The sequence below is a fragment of the Sparus aurata genome, chromosome 12 (assembly GCF_900880675.1).
Source record: "Sparus aurata chromosome 12, fSpaAur1.1, whole genome shotgun sequence".
Lineage (NCBI taxonomy): Eukaryota > Metazoa > Chordata > Actinopteri > Spariformes > Sparidae > Sparus > Sparus aurata.
Genome location: NC_044198.1, coordinates 27,330,857 through 27,349,307, shown reverse-complemented (window position 1 = coordinate 27,349,307; position 18,451 = coordinate 27,330,857). Strand labels below are relative to the sequence as shown.

The window sequence follows — 18,451 nt, the reverse complement described above, 5'->3', positions numbered from 1 at the left end:
TTCCGTCCGCTTATCCGGGGCCGGGTCGCGGGGGCAGCTGCCTGAGCAGGGACACCCAGACTTCCCTCTCCCCGGACACTGCCTCCAGCTCTTCCAGGAGGATCCCAAGGCGTTCCCAGGCCAGCTGGGTGACATACTCACACCAGCGTGTCCTGGGTCTTCCTGGACACGCTTCAGGAACTCTTATATTGTAAAGAAATACTATTTTTATTATTAGTTTCAAGAGAGGAGTTATCTAAGTCAGAGTCCTAGACAGGTGAAAAATAATGTACTGTGTCGGACACAGATGCGGATCGGGTCGGACGCCTGGAGAGGCGGGTCGGGTTTTACGATTGCAATTTTCAAGGTGTCACTTATCATCAGTCATTAATAGCGACACAAATGGTAAGCATTTATATTTCATATGAGCTCATTCATGCGTGCTTACACCCTCCCAGAACTCCCATTCCGCACGCTATCTTACTTTCACTTTTAAAAATTGCATCCGTCCAATTTTCCTTCGGGCGTCGGTATCAATTTATAGCGGGTCGGCTCGGGTACGGAATGTAACTTGTGCTACTGTCGGAAAAAAGGGTCGAATGCGGTGACCGTGCAGGACTCTGCTCTAATTTTGAATTGGATTTATTTATGCCTGAATTTTTAAGGTGTGGCGTATCATCTCAATGCAAAACATGTATTTGTTTTGGGTTCAACCTCATCAGTTGCACCACCTGGCTGGTGGCAGACCACCCTCACCGAACACAGGGCATTAAGTAAGTATACGTCCGTAGACAGATTAATATTGTCAAGGACACAAGCTGCACAGAAGTTCTGAAAGTTGCACCTCTCGATGTGTTCTGCAAGCCACCGTCAAGAAGCACAGGAATGACTAAAATCCACAAACTCTATGGGTGCGATCAGCTTTACATTCAGAAAATGTTAACCAGTTAGTTTGCCTCAGCAACTGGATAAAAGAAGAATAGGTAAAGGGGCCACATTTAATTATGTGAAAGTGGAGTTGTTCATTCAAAAACAGAAAAAAGTTTCATCCATCCTATATTTGGTGAAAAAAAAAAAAAAAGCGCAATGGCTAAGATGCCCAAATTGGAATTTAGAATGAAGGTTATCTTTGAGTTTGACTCAAAAAAAAAATCTGAGTAACACATCCTGTATTCGCTGAGTGAGGAAGTATGAGTTATTTTTCAAAGTCAGTAATAACATAATTTGGATTTGTCATGAATAAAAAGCAAATGTTAACATATATCTGCTTCCTGCCATTTATCATTCCATTCCAACAACAATATACAGGCAAAATTTGAAAACTTCGCTCATATTTAGGAATGTTGATTAATCGTAATTAATCAACAGAGACCCTGCGATTAATCAGATTATATTTTTTTAATCGTTTTATATCGCATGTGTGGGTTTCCCTCCAGGTTCTCTGGTTCCCCCACCATCAATAACATGTACATTAGGTGGATTCTCCAGTCCGTGTCCTTGACAGAGGCACTGGCAAACATCTGGAGTTGGTTCTCGGCCTGACACACGCTGCCCACTGCTGCCTCAGGATGGGTTGAATGCAGAGTACCAACTTCACCTTGTTGTATATTGTATGATACGTGATCAAATAAATACTGAGAAAGTAAAAGAAGTCCTACAACGGGCTGGTAACACAAGCCATAACCATTAAAACAAGTTGGGTTATCTGATAAAAACTAGTGGTGGGACTCGATTTAAAAAATGTATCTAATTAATTAGAGTTTTTGTAATTAATTAATCTCAATTCATCGCATATCTGATCCACTGACCCAAATCAATGCCGAAATGTCTTCCTAACAGGTTAAATGAGACACACCTCTTTCTGTTGAGTTTTAGTGCTCCTTACATCTTTCGGACCGTTTTGTGTGTAAAATCATCATTTTCTGAGCGGAGTTTCGTCGCGGTCTACGAGGGAAACACCCGTGGCTGCGATGCATATGTCCCCCTCTGTGGCCACTCCAGGGCTCTGAACATTAGTGTTATTAAAATAAGAAACTTTTACTCACCTATCCTGTGTAACTTTACTTGGGGTTTCCAGCAGATATCCAGCATGACGCGCTGCCGATCGATCTCTTCCTCGTACTGGACGATAGTTGTTTTAAAAACTCTGAATATTTCTTCAGCAGCAGCAGTTAGTCGCTCGTTGACAAACTCTCTCAAACTCTCAACTGAACTCATTGTTCTTTAATTACTCATTCAATAATGAGCTGCGCTGTGACTCATTACCGTCTTCACTTCATTCATTACATACAGCCAGCTAATGCTGCTAGCTGCTACTGTTTACTTCCGCTGGGTGCCACGCTCTAAAACTCCGACAGGGGAAGGGTGGAGGCTTTTAGTTCCGCTTCAGACTGAAGACATTTAATTCAGAACTTGTTTAAAATACTGTATATCTGACTAGTTTTAAAATTGAACAAAAGAATTTCCAGTTGCTAAACAGTCTCATAAAGACATTTAATTATTTTTTCCATTTCTTACATGTTATTTAAATTAATTTAATTAACTATATTTAACACCATTTTTATACTCTTTTCACAGTGTGTTTACACTATGTTTGTGTACTCCTTGTATTAACGTGTAGATCTTCTCTGCTTAATTCCACTAAGAAATGTGGTACTCTTTTCTAAACTGCTACTTTGAACTAACAGCTAACTTTTTGGTTACATACATGGAAGCTACTGTAAAAACTACAAGTATTTAACATATAACTGTTTATATAAAAGCAGGAAATGAGGAACAATAATAATTGGGACACATTTCACTCAACTTTTTAATCATCATGTTGGCAAATATGGGCAAATCAGCATGAAGATAGACACAAACATATTTTGACATTTTCTCAAGGGGAAATTGTACACATTCAGCGTCAGCTCGTCATTTCTCCTGTGTATATTGATCCTCTGAGGATTCTTCAAGTGTGTCATTTAAAGTTAAAGTTCTGCAATTATGCATGAAAAACTAGAACTGAACCATCTCCAACATACAAGGCTACTCGCCTGAACGTGTTATCAAATGTCTCATCTAAGCAGACTGATCAGACCATCTTTCCACAGGTCTTGCAAGGTTACAGCTTCTCACCTGTGTGTTTGCATGTGAGCTATTAAGTTACACTTTTGCGTGAACTTCTTCCCACATTTTTTGCAAGTAAACGGCTTCTCACCTGTGTGAATTCTCCTGTGAACTGTTAAGTTTGCACGTCGCCTGAAAGCTTTCCCACATGTTTTGCAAGTAAATGGCTTCTCGCCTGTGTGGATTCTCATGTGTTCATCCACGTGACCATGAGACTTGAAAGCTTTCCCACATGTTTGGCAAGAATACGGTTTCTCACCTGTATGGGTTCTCATGTGTTGCTTCAATTCACCATGAGACTTGAAATCCTTCCCACATGTTTGGCAAGAATACGGTTTCTCACCTGTGTGGGATCTTATGTGAACTGTTAAGTTTGAACATTGGCTGAAAGCCTTCCCACATGTTTTGCATGAATAAGGCTTCTCACCTGTGTGTCTTCTCATGTGTTGATTCAATTCACGATGAGTCCTGAAATCTTTCCCACATGCGTTGCAAGAATGTGGTTTCTCACCTGTGTGTGTTCTCATGTGTTGATTACAATCACCACAAGTCCTGAAAGCTTTTTCACATGTTTTGCATGAATAAGGCTTCTCACCTGTGTGGATTCTCATGTGAACTGTTAAGTTTGAACTTTGGCTGAAAGCTTTCCCACATGTTTTGCATGAATAAGGCCTCTCACCTGTGTGGGTTCTTAGGTGTGTCTTCAACAGGGACTTGCACTTAAAAGTCTTTCCACATGTGTCACAGCTGAAAGACTTTTCACCTGAGTGAGTGTTATGTTGAATGTCTGTTGAGGTAGAGTTTTTATTTTTTCGGCAATGTCCTTTCTTTTTCTTCGGCTCTCCATCTCCAGCTGATCCTGAGTCTCCATGTTTTCCTCCTTTCTGGTCTCGGCTCTCAGCTACATGAGAGTTGTTAGAGAGGAGCTGGTGGTCATTTGTTGGTTCTGCTTGACTGTGGTCACTTTCCTCATAAGTTGGCAGCAACATGACGGTATCCGTCTCCACCTTCAGTACAAGCTGCTCTCCCTCCGGACTGGTGCAGAGTTCCTCCTGTTCCTCTTGAATCTCTGGAGGCTCTGGGTCCTCTTGGTCCGGACTGGAGTTCCTCTCCTGATTACAGACCTGCTGGTCAGTGAGAACCTCCTCCTCCTTACAGACATGTTGCTGTGGGAGCTCTGGAGGGATGGAGAACAAAAGACAGAGAATTAATAATAATAATAACAATATAAACCTACACACGATCGGCACACACTGCAGGAAGGAGTTTTCGTTTCACCGAAGCACCTCAAGCTCCAAGTATCATCTCAACGCAAAGCATGTATGTGTCAGGGCTTCAACCTCAGGTGTTACACCTGGCTGGCGGCAGACCACCCTCACCGAACGCAGGGCATTAAGTAAGTTCACGTCCGTAGACAGATTAATATTGTTGAGGACACGGACTGTAGAGAATTTCTGAAAGTTGCACCTCTCGACGTGTTCTGCAAGCCACCGTCAAGAGCACAGTATCCACAAACTCTATGGGTACGATCAGCTTTATATTCAGAAAATGTTAACCAGTTAGTTTGCCTCAGCAACTGACTAAAAGAAGAATAGATAAAAGGGCTAACTGGAAGCTAGCATACAGCAGGTGGCTAAGAACCTAGATGCTGTGCAGACAGAGCTCACTTCACTGACCACGAGGATTGTTATGGCTGAAGGTGAGCTTCCTACTCTGAAAAAGGACACTAAGAAAGTCTCTGTCGGGATCTCCAACACTCAAGAGAAGCTGCAGAGTTACCAACGGAAGTTTGCAAACTTGGAGGACCGTAGTAGGAGATGCAACATTCGGGGCCACGGCATGCCAGAGAGCGCAGAGGAGGATGCCCCAGTGCAGTTCCCAGAAAGGATGATCCCGGTGTGGTTCCCCACAGTAAAGCACCTGAAACCCGAAATAGAGCGCGCCCACAGGATTAACAGCCAGAGCTCACCGAAGGAAGGAGACCGATAACAAGCGCTCATCTTTTGCTGCCTTTGCTTCTGTGGCAGTCCATCCTACGGGAGGTGAGGAAACATCCACCCTAAGTTGGCAACCAAGTGCTCCGGTTCGCCGCTGACTTCAGCCATTACACAGCTAAATGCCACAGATCATTCTCAAGGGCAAAGGCTATTGCACGCGAAATGGGCATCAAGGCATTCCTACTTTACTCTGCCACTCTCAAGATTAGATCTGGACAGTCCACTCATCTTTTTTCCTCACCGGTTTCTGGACCGGGACCGCCCAAATGATGCTACTGGAGATGAGCCGGTTGTTGAGCGCTCTCCAGCGTTCACGGCCCCCCGGACGACTAACCCAAGAGTGGCGACGGTTAACAAGTTTGAGCCTCCCAGCTGGACAGCCAAAATTGCCAAAAATGAATGTTGCAACAGGAAAATTGCCTTGATTAAGATTTCTATAGTGTGCTCACTGACATTATGCTACAGCTTGCAGACTACATGTTTATAGTTTATAGTATGGGATCCAGCCATAGACAGATCAGGTGCTTCGGAAACACAGGACCAGAGACAGGCCTCAGCTGCTCTGCAGTCTTGGGCTCGCGTTACTGGTCTTGTTGATTCTGTGGCACACGGTCAACCCCTCTCTGAGAGATTTTTCCTTCTTTTCTTCAAGACATAAGACCTTCTCTAGAATCGCCTACCTGTTTGCCTCCACCCCATCTTTTTGATAGCTGTGATGCGTCCATGTTACCCATAGCTTTATCTGACCATTATGACTTCTGCTTTCAATTTAGGGAGAAATACGCAGAGCTATTAATATGGGTTAAGTGGAAGACCCCAGTATATTGTGGGATTCAGTTGAGTGTTTGATCTGGAGCCACGCTACACTATTTAATAATAATAAATAATAAATCCATCCATCCATCCATCCATTTTCGTCCGCTTATCCGGGACCGGGTCGCGGGGGCAGCTGCCTGAGCAGGGACACCCAGATTTCCCTCTCCCCAGACACTTCCTCCAGCTCTTCCGGGAGGATTCCAAGGCGTTCCCAGGCCAGCTGGGTGACACAGTCACACCAGCGTGTCCTGGGTCTTCCTCGGGGTCTCCTCCCGAGGGAGGCGTCCCGGGGGCATCCGAAACAGATGCCCAAGCCACCTCAGCTGGCTCCTCTCGATGTGGAGGAGAAGCGGCTCTACTCCGAGCTCCTCCCGGGTGACAGAGCTTCTCACCCCATTTCTAAGGGAGCGCCCTGCCACCCTGCGGAGGAAACTCATTTCAGTATCCGGGATCTTATTCTTTCGGTCATGACCCAAAGTTCATGGCCATAGGTGAGGGTAGGAACGTAGATTGACTGGTAAATTGAGAGCTTCGCCTTTCGACTCAGCTCTCTCTTCACCACGACAGACCGATACAACGACCGCATTACTGCGGCCGCTGCACCGATCCGCCTGTCAATCTCCCGTTCCATCCTTCCCTCACTCGTGAACAAGACCCCAAGGTACTTAAACTCCTCCACTTGAGGCAGGAACTCTCCCCCAACCCGGAGGGAGCAAGCCACCTTTTTCCGGTCAAGAACCATGGCCTCGGATTTGGAGGTGCTGATTCTCATCCCAGCCGCTTCACACTCGGCTGCAAACTGCCCCAGGACATGCTGAAGGTCCTGGCTCGAAGGAGCCAACAAGACCACATCATCCGCGAAAAGCAGAGATGAAATCAAGTGGCTCCCGAACCAGACCCCCTCCGGCCCGTGGCTGCGCCTAGAAATTCTGTCCATAAAAATAATGAACAGAACCGGTGACAAAGGGCAGCCCTGCCAGAGTCCAACATGTACTGGGAACAGGTCTGACTTATTGCCGGCAATGCGAACCAAGCTCCTGCTCCGGTCGTACAGGGACCGTACAGCCCTTAACAGAGGGCCTCCGACCCTGTACTCCCGGAGCACGTCCCACAGAATGCCACGAGGGACACGGTCGAATGCTTTCTCCAAGTCCACAAAACACATGTGGACTGGTTGGGCAAACTCCCATGAACCCTCGAGCACCCTGCAGAGGGTATAGAGCTGGCCCAGTGTACCGCGGCCCGGATGAAAACCGCATTGTTCCTCCTGAATCTGAGGTTCGACTATCAGCCGAATTCTCCTCTCCAGTACCCTGGAATAGACTTTCCTGTGGAAACAGTGTTGGTGGAGGACTGCTTCCCCCTCCTGAGGCGCCGGATGGTTTGCCAGAATTTCTTCGAGGCCGACCGGTAGTCCTCCTCCATGAACTTTTCCCAGGCCCGAGTTTTTGCTGCCGCGACTGCCTGTGCTGCCGGTACCCATCAGCTGCCTCAGGAGTCCCCCGGGCCAACCAGGCTCGATAGGACTCCTTCTTCAGCTTGACTGCATCTCTTACTTCTGGGGTCCACCACCGGGTTCGGGGATTGCCGCCACGACAGGCACCGGAGACCTTACGGCCACAGCTCCGGACAGCCGTGCCAACAATGGAAGTGGAGAAAAATGGTTAAATAAATAATTCATTTAATTTATATAGCGCTTTTCAAGGACCCAAAGTCGCTTACAGATATATAGCAGACAAAGATAATACACCAATAGCAAACAAAGATAACAGAAGACAAAGCACGACAGGTAAACAAAAGCAATGGTGGGGCGTGGAGTAGAGAACGCTGGTACAGACAAACAGACAGAAACAGGTACAACAATAGTCAAGGGGGGGGGGGGGTGGATTGAAGTGCGGTGGGGGGCTGATGAGTGAGGAGAGTGGAAGGAGAGTGTGGGGGGGGCGTCAGGGGGAGAGGGCAAGAATGAATGTAGTTATGGGTAGGGGAGATCGCAGGCTTGTGAGAAGAGGTAGGTTTTTAGGCGGGATTTAAATGTGGTAAGTGAGGGAGAGTCACGGATGGGTTGGGGCTGAGAGTTCCAAAGTCGGGGTGCAGCTCTGGAGAAGGCTCTGTGTCCGAAGGTTTTGAGTTTGAATGGTGGTATAGTCAGAGTGAGAGAGGAGGAGGATCGGAGGGCTCGGGAGGGGCGGTGGGGGATAAGGAGGTCAGACAAGTAGGGTGGGGCCAGGTGATGGAGAGCTTTGAAGGTCAGGAGGAGTATTTTGAAGTCAATGCGTTGTTTGATAGGGAGCCAGTGGAGGGTGTAGAGAACGGCGGTGATGTGTTCACAGGACTGGGTGTGAGTGAGGAGGCGAGCAGCAGAGTTTTGGGCCGTTTGAAGTCTATGGAGGGAATGAGAGGCGATGCCAGTAAGGAGGGAGTTGCAGTAGTCGAGACATGAGGAGATGAAGGCGTAGATGAGGGATTCAGCAGCAGGGGGGGAGAGGCAGCGTCTGATTTTGGCAATGCGGCAGAGGTGGAAGTAGGAGGTGTTGACGGTGGAGCTGACATGGGGATCAAAGGAGAGGGTGGGGTCCAGGATAACGCCAAGGTTGAGTGCCAGGGGGGAGAGGGAGAGATGATCGATTGCATCTAATTTACGTGAAGTGCGCCTCTCAAAATATGAAAAATTGGAAGGTTTATATGCTAAACTGAATGATTCACTTCAGTCTGGTTACAATGAACAATTGGACTTGCAGGTGAAAGTAGTTAAAAAATATATTAATTCTATATTCAGACAGCGCTCAAAATTTTTGTTGCACAGAGCAAGACAACACTATTGTTTCCATGGTTTTAGACCTAGCCACTTGCTTGCTATGCAAATTCGTGCTCCAGCCATTAAGACCCATTTAATCTCTGGAGGCTCTGGGTCCTCTTGGTCCAGACTGGAGTTCCTCTCCTGGTTACAGAGCTGCTGGTTTCCTCCATGTTCTCTGGTACCCCCCACCATCAAAAACATTGGTTGATTCTCCAGTCCGTGTCCTTGACCGAGGCACTGGCTAACATCTGGAGTTGGTTCTCGGTCCTGCCACACGCTGCCCACTGCTGCCTCAGGATGGGCTGAATGCAGAGTACCAACTTCACCTTGTTGTATATTGTATGATACATGATCAAATAAATACTGACAAAATAAAAGCAGTCCTACAACGGAATGGTAAAAAACAAAAAAGCCATCACCATTAAAACAAGTTGGGTCATTTGATAAAAACATCAAGTTAAATAATATTCAGTTCCATAAAACGAAACGGATAACATTTTGCAGTGAAGCCAGTTGATTTAATGAATAAAATTAAACACTCTGAGTCAAAATAAACCGACACCCCGTGTTGGCAGTAAGAGGAAAGAGGACACACCTTGTTATATGGACTTTAGTGCTCCTCATATTTGTTACTTATCTTTTAATGTAAAATAAATAAATAAAAAATTCCACTAGTCTCCATTTCATCTGATCCACTGACCCAAACTCAATGCCGAAATGTCTTGGTAATAGGTTTAATGAGACACAACTCTTTCTGTTGAGTTTTAGTGCTCCTCACATGTTTCGGAACGTTTTGTGTGTAAAATCATCATTTTCTGAGCGGAGTTTCACCGCGGTCTTCTATAGAACGGAGCCCAGCCGTGCAGCGGACACTCAGAACCTCCGGAGTCCCGGAGTGGAATGAACCAAAACGAGGGAAACACTCGTATGTTCGCTCCATGTAGTGAAACGTGGCTGCGATGCATATGTCCCCCTCTGTGGCCACTCCAGGGCTCTGAACATTAGTGTTATTAAAATAAGAAACTTTTACTCACCTATCCTGTGTAACTTTACTTGGGGTTTCCAGCAGATATCCAGCATGACGCGCTGCCGATCGATTTCTTCCTCGTACTGGACGATAGTTGTTTTAAAAACTCTGAATATTTCTTCAGCAGCAGCAGTTAGTCGCTCGTTGACAAACTCTCTCAAACTCTCAACTGAACTCATTGTTCTTTAATTACTCATTCAATAATGAGCTGCGCTGTCACTCAGTACCGTCTTCACTTCATTCATTACACACAGCCAGCTAATGCTGCTAGCTGCTACTGTTTACTTCCGCTGGGTGTCACGCTCTAAAGCTCCGACAGGGGAAGTGCGGAATCTTTCAGTTCCGCTTCAGACTAAAGACATTTAATTCAGAGGTTGATTAAAACACATCTGACTAAAGTTTTAAAGTTGAACAAAATAATTGGGTCAACAAAATTCTCCAGTTACTAAGCAGACTCAAAAAAACTTTTAATAATTTTTTCCATTTCTTACATGTTATTTAAATTCATTTAATTGTAGTTTTTACCTGTGAAATTTGTGGGAAAGCTTTCAGCCTCGGTCCAAACTTAACACGTCACATGAAAGTCCACACAACCTGTGTGGGTCATCATGTGTTTCGCTTTGTGTGAATGTCGGCTGAATGTTTTCCCACATGTGTTGCAAGTAAACAGTTTCTCACCTGTGTGGACTCTCATGTGACGTGTTAAGTTTGGACCGAGGCTGAAAGCTTTACCACAAATTTCACAGGTAAAAGGTTTCTCACCTGTGTGGGTTCTTAGGTGTGTATTCAATTGGGACTTAATCTTAAAACTCTTTCCACATGTGTCACAGTTGAAAGACTTTTCACTTGGGTGAGTGTTATGTTGAATGTCTGTTGAGGTAAAGTTTTTGTTCTTTCGGCAATGCCTTTTCTTTTTCTTTGGCTCTCCACCTCCAGCTGATCCTGAGTCTCCATGTTTTCCTCCTTTCTGGTCTCGGCTCTCAGCTACATGAGAGTTGTTAGAGAGGAGCTGGTGGTCACTTGTTGGTTCGCTTCACTGTGGTCACTTTCCTCATAAGCTGGAGTCCATTTCTTACATGTTATTTAAATGCATTTAATTAACTGTATTTAACACCATTTTCATACTCTTTTCACACAGTGTGTTTAGATAGATAGATAGATAGATAGATAGATAGATAGATAGATAGATAGATAGATAGATAGATAGATAGATAGAATTACTTTAATCATCCCAGACTGGGAAATTATTTTGTTACAGCAGTGGTGGGTCCGCAAATAAAACACTTTGTACATAACATAAACAGAAGGCCTTCCGGAGAAGGTGCTCTGCTTTCTGACCAGTGTGAGTTAGAGAGGGTGGAGAGGATTATCCATGATGGCTAACAGTTTTTTCAGTGTCCTACTCTTCACCAAAAGCTTTCAGAGTGTCCTGTTTGCAGCCAATCACAGAGCCATCCTTCCTGATCAGTTTGTTGAGTCTGTTGGTGTCGCTGGCTCCGATGCTGCTTTCCCAACAAACCACAGCAAAGAAAAGTACACTGGCCACCACAGACTGATAAAAGATCTCCAACATCTTGCTGCACACGTTGAAGGATCTCAGCTTCCTCAGGAAGTAAAGTCTGCTCATCCCCTTCTTGTAAACAGCTTCAGTGTTAGATCTCCAGTCCAGTCTGTGGTTGATGGTAACACCAAGGTACTTGTAATCCTCCACCGCCTCCACATCCTTTCCCAGAATGCGCAGTGGTTGGAAAGCCGTCTTCCTCTTCTTCCTGAAATCTATCACCATCTCTCTGGTCTTGCTGATGTTTAGCCGCAGGTGATTCTGTCCAGTCCACTCCAGAAAGTTGTCCACCAGTGCCCTGTACTCCTCATCCTGTCCTTCACTTATACACCCAACAACAGCCGAGTCGTCAGAAAACTTCTGCAGGTGACACAACCCGGTGTTGTACTGAAAGTCAGTGGTGTATAAGGTGAACAGGAAAGGAGACAGTACAGTCCACTGTGGAACTCCTGTATCACTGACCACCGCATAAGACAGAACACTGCCCATACGGACAAACTGTGGCCTGCCTGTCAGGTAGTCAGTAATCCAGGAGATCATTGTGGCGTCTACACCCATCACCCGCAGCTTCTCCCCCAGTAGCAGTGGCTGAATGGTGTTAAAAGCACTAGAGAAATCAAAGAATGTGATTCTCTCAGTGCCTCCTCCACCATCCAGGTGCGAATGGGCTCGTTGCAGCAGGTAGATGACAGCGTCATCAACTCCCAAGTGGGGCTGGTAAGCAAATTGCAGAGGGTCTAGCAGGGCTCTCATCTGCGGCCTCAGGTTGGCCAAGACCAGTCAAGCACCTTCATGACGTAAGATGTGAGGGCCACTGGTAGATAATCATTGAGGTCTGATGGTGTCGACTTCTTTGGAACAGGAACCAGGCAGGAAGTCTTCCAAAGCACCGGTATTCTCTCCTGACCCAGGCTCAGGTTGTAGAGGTGTTGTAGGACAGGAGACAGCTGGCTGGCACATGTCTTCAGGATCCTGGGGCTGATACCGTCAGGGCCTGCAGCCTTCTGCTGGTGGAGTCTCTCCAGCTGTCTCCTAACCTGGCCTGCAGTCACAGTCATGGGGAGGAAGGCTGCTGATGTCTTCAGTGGAGGACGAGGAGGTGGAGGAGGAGGTGAAGGTGGAGGAGGAAGAGGTGGAGGAGGAGGAGGAGGAGGAGGAGGAAGAGGCGGAGGAGGAGGAGGAGGAGGAGGAGGAGAGGTGCTGCACAGGAGAGCTCACAGCAGGGGAGTGAGGGGGGAGGGGAGGAAGCATTTGGGGCAGTGAGGGTGTGTGGGGGTCTGGAGGTGTCAGGGAGACGACGAAGGCTATAAGCTGAACCTATTGAAGAATCTGTTCAGCTCGTTTGCCCTCTCCAGGCTGCCCTATGACTGCCTGCCGCTCACCTTACACCCAGTGATCTGCTTCATACCAGTCCACACATCCCTCACATTGTTCTGCTGGAGTTTGGCCTCCAGCTTCCTCCTGTAGGCGTCTTTACAGGCCCTCAGCATATCCCTAAGTTCATGCTGCACTCTCCTCAGTTCTTCCCTGTCTCCAGACCTGAACGCCCTCTTCTTCTTGTTAAGAAGGGCTTTCAGGTTGTTGGTGATCCACGGCTTATTGTTAGGGAAGCAGCGTACAGTCCGGGTTGGCATGGTGGTGTGGTCACAGAACCTGATGTATTCTGTGATGCAGTCGGTCATGCTGTCGAGATCCTCTCCATGTGGCTCAACGAGTGCATCCCAGTCTGTCGACTCAAAGCAGTCCTGTAGTGCATTTACACTATGTTTGTGTACTTCTTGTATTAAGGTGTAGATCTACTCTGCTTAATTCCACAAAGAAATGCGGTACTCTTTATTAAACTGCCACTTTGAATTAATAGTTAACTTTTTGGTTACATACATGGAAGCTACTGTAAAAACTACAAGTATTTAACATATAACTGTTTATACAAAAAGGAGGACACGAGGAGCGTTAATAAGTGAGACACATGAGACGGATTCACCCAACATTTTAATCAACATGTTAACAAATATGGGCAAATCAGCATGAAGATAGACACAAACATATTTTGACATCTTCTCAAGGGAATTTGTACACATTCAGCGTCAGCACATTATTTCTCCTGTGTATATTGATCCTCTGAGGATTCTTCAAGTATGTCATTTCAAGTTAAAGTTCTGCAATTATGCATGAAACACTAGAACTGAATCACCTCAAACATATTTCGCAAATACAAGGCAACTGAAAGCTCAGGTCCTTTAGAGTGCAGTGGGCACTCCTGTCCTCTTTCTATGACTCTGTGGTGGCATCAGCCATTTTCTATGAGCAGTCTGCTGGAGCAGCAGCATCTCTGCAGCAGACAGGAGGAGACTTGATAAACTTATCAAGAAGGCCAGCTCCATCCTGGGATGCCCTCTTGACCCAGTGCAGGTGATGGGAGAGAGCAGGATGATGGACAAGCTGTCATCACTGCTGGTGCAGGAGTCCCACCTCCTGCAGGTCACTGTCTCAGCACTGTGCAGCTCCTTCAGCAACAGACTGATACACCCTACGTGTGTGAAGGAGAGGTGCTGCTGTGAGACTGTACAACCAGCACTGCTCCCTATAGATGTTTAGAAGTTTTTGCACCGTCTGGTCAATTTTTCTTGGCACCCATATCTATTATTTGTATTTGTGAATAAAAATGTGTTGTTAATTTTGTAATATATCATGTTTGTATGTACATCTATTGTACAGGCATGAAAACGGGTCAGGGGTGAAAAAGGTGAAAAGGATACAACCCCTCTCGGGGGGTCCGGGGTCATGCTCCCCCGGATGAAAATTTTGAATATTTCATATTTAAAACATCAATCTGATGCATTTTGAGAGAAAAATCAAGCAGAATTACAAGACAGAGTGAATGTATGCTAAACTATCTATCTATAGGCTACATTGTCACATTATGCTATATAAGAAATGAGACTGACAACTTCTCTCATGACATGCGCAACAGCACAACTTTAATAGCGCAATCTGCCACAAAGTGTGTTTTGACAAGACCAGCATGGGTTTTGAAAAAGTTGCTGTCTCTCTGCTTGGAAGAAAGGTGCTGGCAACACGTGTTGATGCTGTGACCTGCACCTTCTTCCTGTTTGACAGTGTGCCTGCAGTGCATGGCTGCCATTGTTTGCATAGTTAATAGCTGTTTTTATACTGGGCAGCAAGCTGGCTGTCCTTTTTGTAGCTAGGTCCACGGATTTAGACAGAATCAGGCGGTATATTGGAGGTCTGTTCTGGTCCGCCAATTTGTAGCCTCAGAGGGTACACCTCGGATGCTATCTAAATCCGAGACGTCGATGTGCCAGCTATTGCGTGAGATGGGCGGAGGTGTCGATGACATGCACTGTTGTGCGACCCACAGCCGAGGAGTTTTAAAACCAGAAAACAGCTGATCACAGCAGTCAGTCCATCACTTCATCTGCGGACGTCAAGATGAGTGACTGGAAAGCCGCTGAGATCCAAGAGATGTCTTTTGAAATATTCTGTCGTTTGACGGCTGGGACAAACAAATTCCCCCCCTGCTGGACATTAAAGGAATTCTGATTCTGATTCTGATCAGACAAATTATGGTTTCTCACCTGTGTGGGTTCTCATGTGAAAAGTTAATCGAGAACGACTCCTGAAAGCCTTCCAACAAATTTCACAAGTAAAAGGTTTCTCACCTGTGTGGGTCATCAAGTGTTTCGCTTTGTGTGAATGTTGGCTGAATGTTTTCCCACATGTGTTGCAAGTAAACGGTTTCTCACCTGTGTGGGTTCTCATGTGAATTCTTAAGGTACAGTTTAGCTTGAAAGTCTTCCCACATGTTTTGCAAGAATATGGTTTCTCACCTGTGTGGACTGTCATGTGACGTTTTAAGTTTGGACCGAGGCTGAAAGCTTTCCCACAAATTTCACAGGTAAAAGGTTTCTCACCTGTGTGGGTTCTTAGGTGTGCATTCAATTGGGACATAAACCTAAAAGTCCGTCTACATGTGTCACATTTGAAAGGCCTTTCACCTGGGTGAGTGTTATGTTGAATGTCTGATGAGGTAGAGTTTTTTGCATTATCACTGTGACTTTTGCTTTCATGATGTATTTTCTTTTTCTTCGGCTCTCCATCGCCAGCTGATCCTGAGTCTCCATGTTTTCCTCCTTTCTGGTCTCGGCTCTCAGCTACTTGAGAGTTGTTAGAGAGGAGCTGGTGGTCACTTGTTGGTTCTGCTTCACTGTGGTCACTTTCCTCATAAGTTGGAGTCAACATGTCGGGATCTGTCTCCACCTTCAGCACAAGCTGCTCTCCCTCCTGACTGGTGCAGAGTTCCTCCTGTTCCTCTTTAATCTCTGGAGGCTCTGGGTCCTCTTGGTCCAGACTGGAGTTCCTCTCCTGTTTACAGAGCTGCTGGTCAGCAAGAACCTCCTCCTTACAGACATGTTGCTGTGGGGGCTCTGGAGGGACAGAGAACAACAGACCGAGAATTAACAATATAAACCCACACACGTAGGATTGGTTCTCGGTGGGACGACAGAGCCTACACAGAAACTTATTAAGGACTTTGTCGACTGGTGCCGCTTCCGCTTCAAACTGAAGACATTTAATTCAGAACTTGTTTAAAACATATCTGACTACAGTTTTAATCTTACACTTAAAAAACTTTTCATTCTTTTTTCCATGTCTTACATGTCATTTAAATTCATTCATTAACTATATTTAACGCCATTTTCATACTCTTTTCACACAGTGTATTAACACTATGTTTGTGTACTCCTTGTATTAATGTGTAGATCTACTCTGCTTAATTCCACAAAGAAATGTGGTACTCTTTTCTAAATTGCCACTTTGAACTAACAGGTAACTTTTTGGTTACATACATGGAAGCTACTGTAAAAACTACAAGTAATTGACATATAATTGTTTATATAAAAGCAGGACAAGAGGAGCGATAATAAGTGAGACACATGAGACCGATTCACTCGTCTTTTTAATCATTATATTAACAAATATGGGCAAATCAGCATGAAGATAGACACATAAACATATTTTGACATCTTCTCAAGGGGAAATTGTACACATTCAGCGTCAGCTCATCATTTCTCCTGTGTATATTGATCCACTGAGGATTCTTCAACTATGTCATTAAAAGTTAAAGTTTTGCAATTATGCATGAAACACTAGAACTGAACCACCTCCAACAAATTTTGCAAATACAAGGCTACTCGCCTGTACGTGTCTCTTCAAACCGAATTGACAAGATGGTGCCACGTGAGTGGCAGCCTGATGCAGCAGCTCTCGCTCACTTTTGAGCTTTTTCCTCTTTTTATATTTCCTTTTGTATTTTTTAACTTTTCTTTATTACTTCTCTTTGAAGTGCTCTCTCCAGGCAGAAATTGCACACATTCAGCATTAGCTCATCATTTCTCCTGTGTATATTGATCCTCTTAAGATTCTTCAAGTATCTCATTTAAAGTTAAAGTTTTGCAATTATGCATGAAACACTAGAACTGAACCGCCTCCAACATATTTTGCAAATACAAGGCTACTCGCCTGTACATGTCATCAAATGTCTCGTCAAAGCAGACTGATCAGACCGTCTTTCCCCAGGTCTTGCAAGGTTACGATTTCTCACCTGTGTGGGATCTAATGTGAAATGTTAAGTTTGATTGGTGGCTGAAAGCTTTCCCACAGGTCTTGCAAATAAACGGCTTCTCACCTGTGTGGGTTCTCATGTGAACTGTTAAGTTTGCGCGTAGGCTGAAAGCTTTCCCACAACCTTCACAGGTAAAAGGCTTCTAACCTGTGTGAGTTCTCATGTGACGTGTTAAGCTTTGAAGGTGGCTGACAGCTTTTCCACATGTTTTGCAAGAATACGGTTTCTCACCTGTGTGCGTTCTTAGGTGTGAATTCAATTGGGACTTAAACTTAAAACTCTTTCCACATGTGCCACACTTGAAAGACTTTTCACCTGAGTGAGTTTTATGTTGAATGTCTGTTGAGGTAGAGTTTTTGTTTTTTCCGTGATGTCTTTTCTTTTTCTTTGGCTCTCCATCTCCAGCTGATCCTGAGTCTCCATGTTTTCCTCCTTTCTGGTCTCGGCTTTCAGCTTCATGAGAGTTGTTAGAGAGGAGCTGGTGGTCATTTGTTGGTTCTGCTTCACTGTGGTCACTTTCCTCACAAGTTGGAGTCAACATGACGGGATCCGTATCCACCTGCAGTACAAGCAGCTCTCCCTCCTGACTGGTGCAGAGTTCCTCCTGTTCCTCTTTAATCTCTGGAGGCTCTGGGTCCTCTTGGTCCAGACTGGAGTTCCTCTCCTGTTTACAGAGCTGCTGGTCAGCAAGAACCTCCTCCTTACAGACATGTTGCTGTGGGGGCTCTGGAGGGACAGAGAACAACAGACCGAGAATTAACAATATAAACCCACACACGTAGGATTGGTTCTCGGTGGGACGACAGAGCCTACACAGAAACTTATTAAGGACTTTGTCGACTGGTGCCGCTTCCGCTTCAAACTGAAGACATTTAATTCAGAACTTGTTTAAAACATATCTGACTACAGTTTTAATCTTACACTTAAAAAACTTTTCATTCTTTTTTCCATGTCTTACATGTCATTTAAATTCATTCATTAACTATATTTAACGCCATTTTCATACTCTTTTCACACAGTGTATTAACACTATGTTTGTGTACTCCTTGTATTAATGTGTAGATCTACTCTGCTTAATTCCACAAAGAAATGTGGTACTCTTTTCTAAATTGCCACTTTGAACTAACAGGTAACTTTTTGGTTACATACATGGAAGCTACTGTAAAAACTACAAGTAATTGACATATAATTGTTTATATAAAAGCAGGACAAGAGGAGCGATAATAAGTGAGACACATGAGACCGATTCACTCGTCTTTTTAATCATTATATTAACAAATATGGGCAAATCAGCATGAAGATAGACACATAAACATATTTTGACATCTTCTCAAGGGGAAATTGTACACATTCAGCGTCAGCTCATCATTTCTCCTGTGTATATTGATCCACTGAGGATTCTTCAACTATGTCATTTAAAGTTAAAGTTTTGCAATTATGCATGAAACACTAGAACTGAACCACCTCCAACAAATTTTGCAAATACAAGGCTACTCGCCTGTACGTGTCTCTTCAA

The 18,451-nt window shown here is 45.0% G+C and overlaps 1 protein-coding gene across 1 annotated transcript; it reads right to left on the bottom strand.

Annotated features, from left to right (window-relative positions):
• Positions 1–2,770: 2,770 nt before the first annotated feature.
• On the bottom strand, positions 2,771–9,050 carry LOC115592999 (gastrula zinc finger protein XlCGF28.1-like). Its single transcript, XM_030436316.1, has 3 exons — positions 8,947–9,050; positions 7,959–8,446; positions 2,771–3,937 (listed from the first exon to the last, which is right to left on the bottom strand). The coding sequence occupies exons 1-3, from the start codon at positions 9,048–9,050 to the stop codon at positions 3,093–3,095; spliced, it is 1,437 nt and encodes a 478-aa protein (XP_030292176.1). The 3' UTR covers positions 2,771–3,092.
• Positions 9,051–18,451: the final 9,401 nt, after the last annotated feature.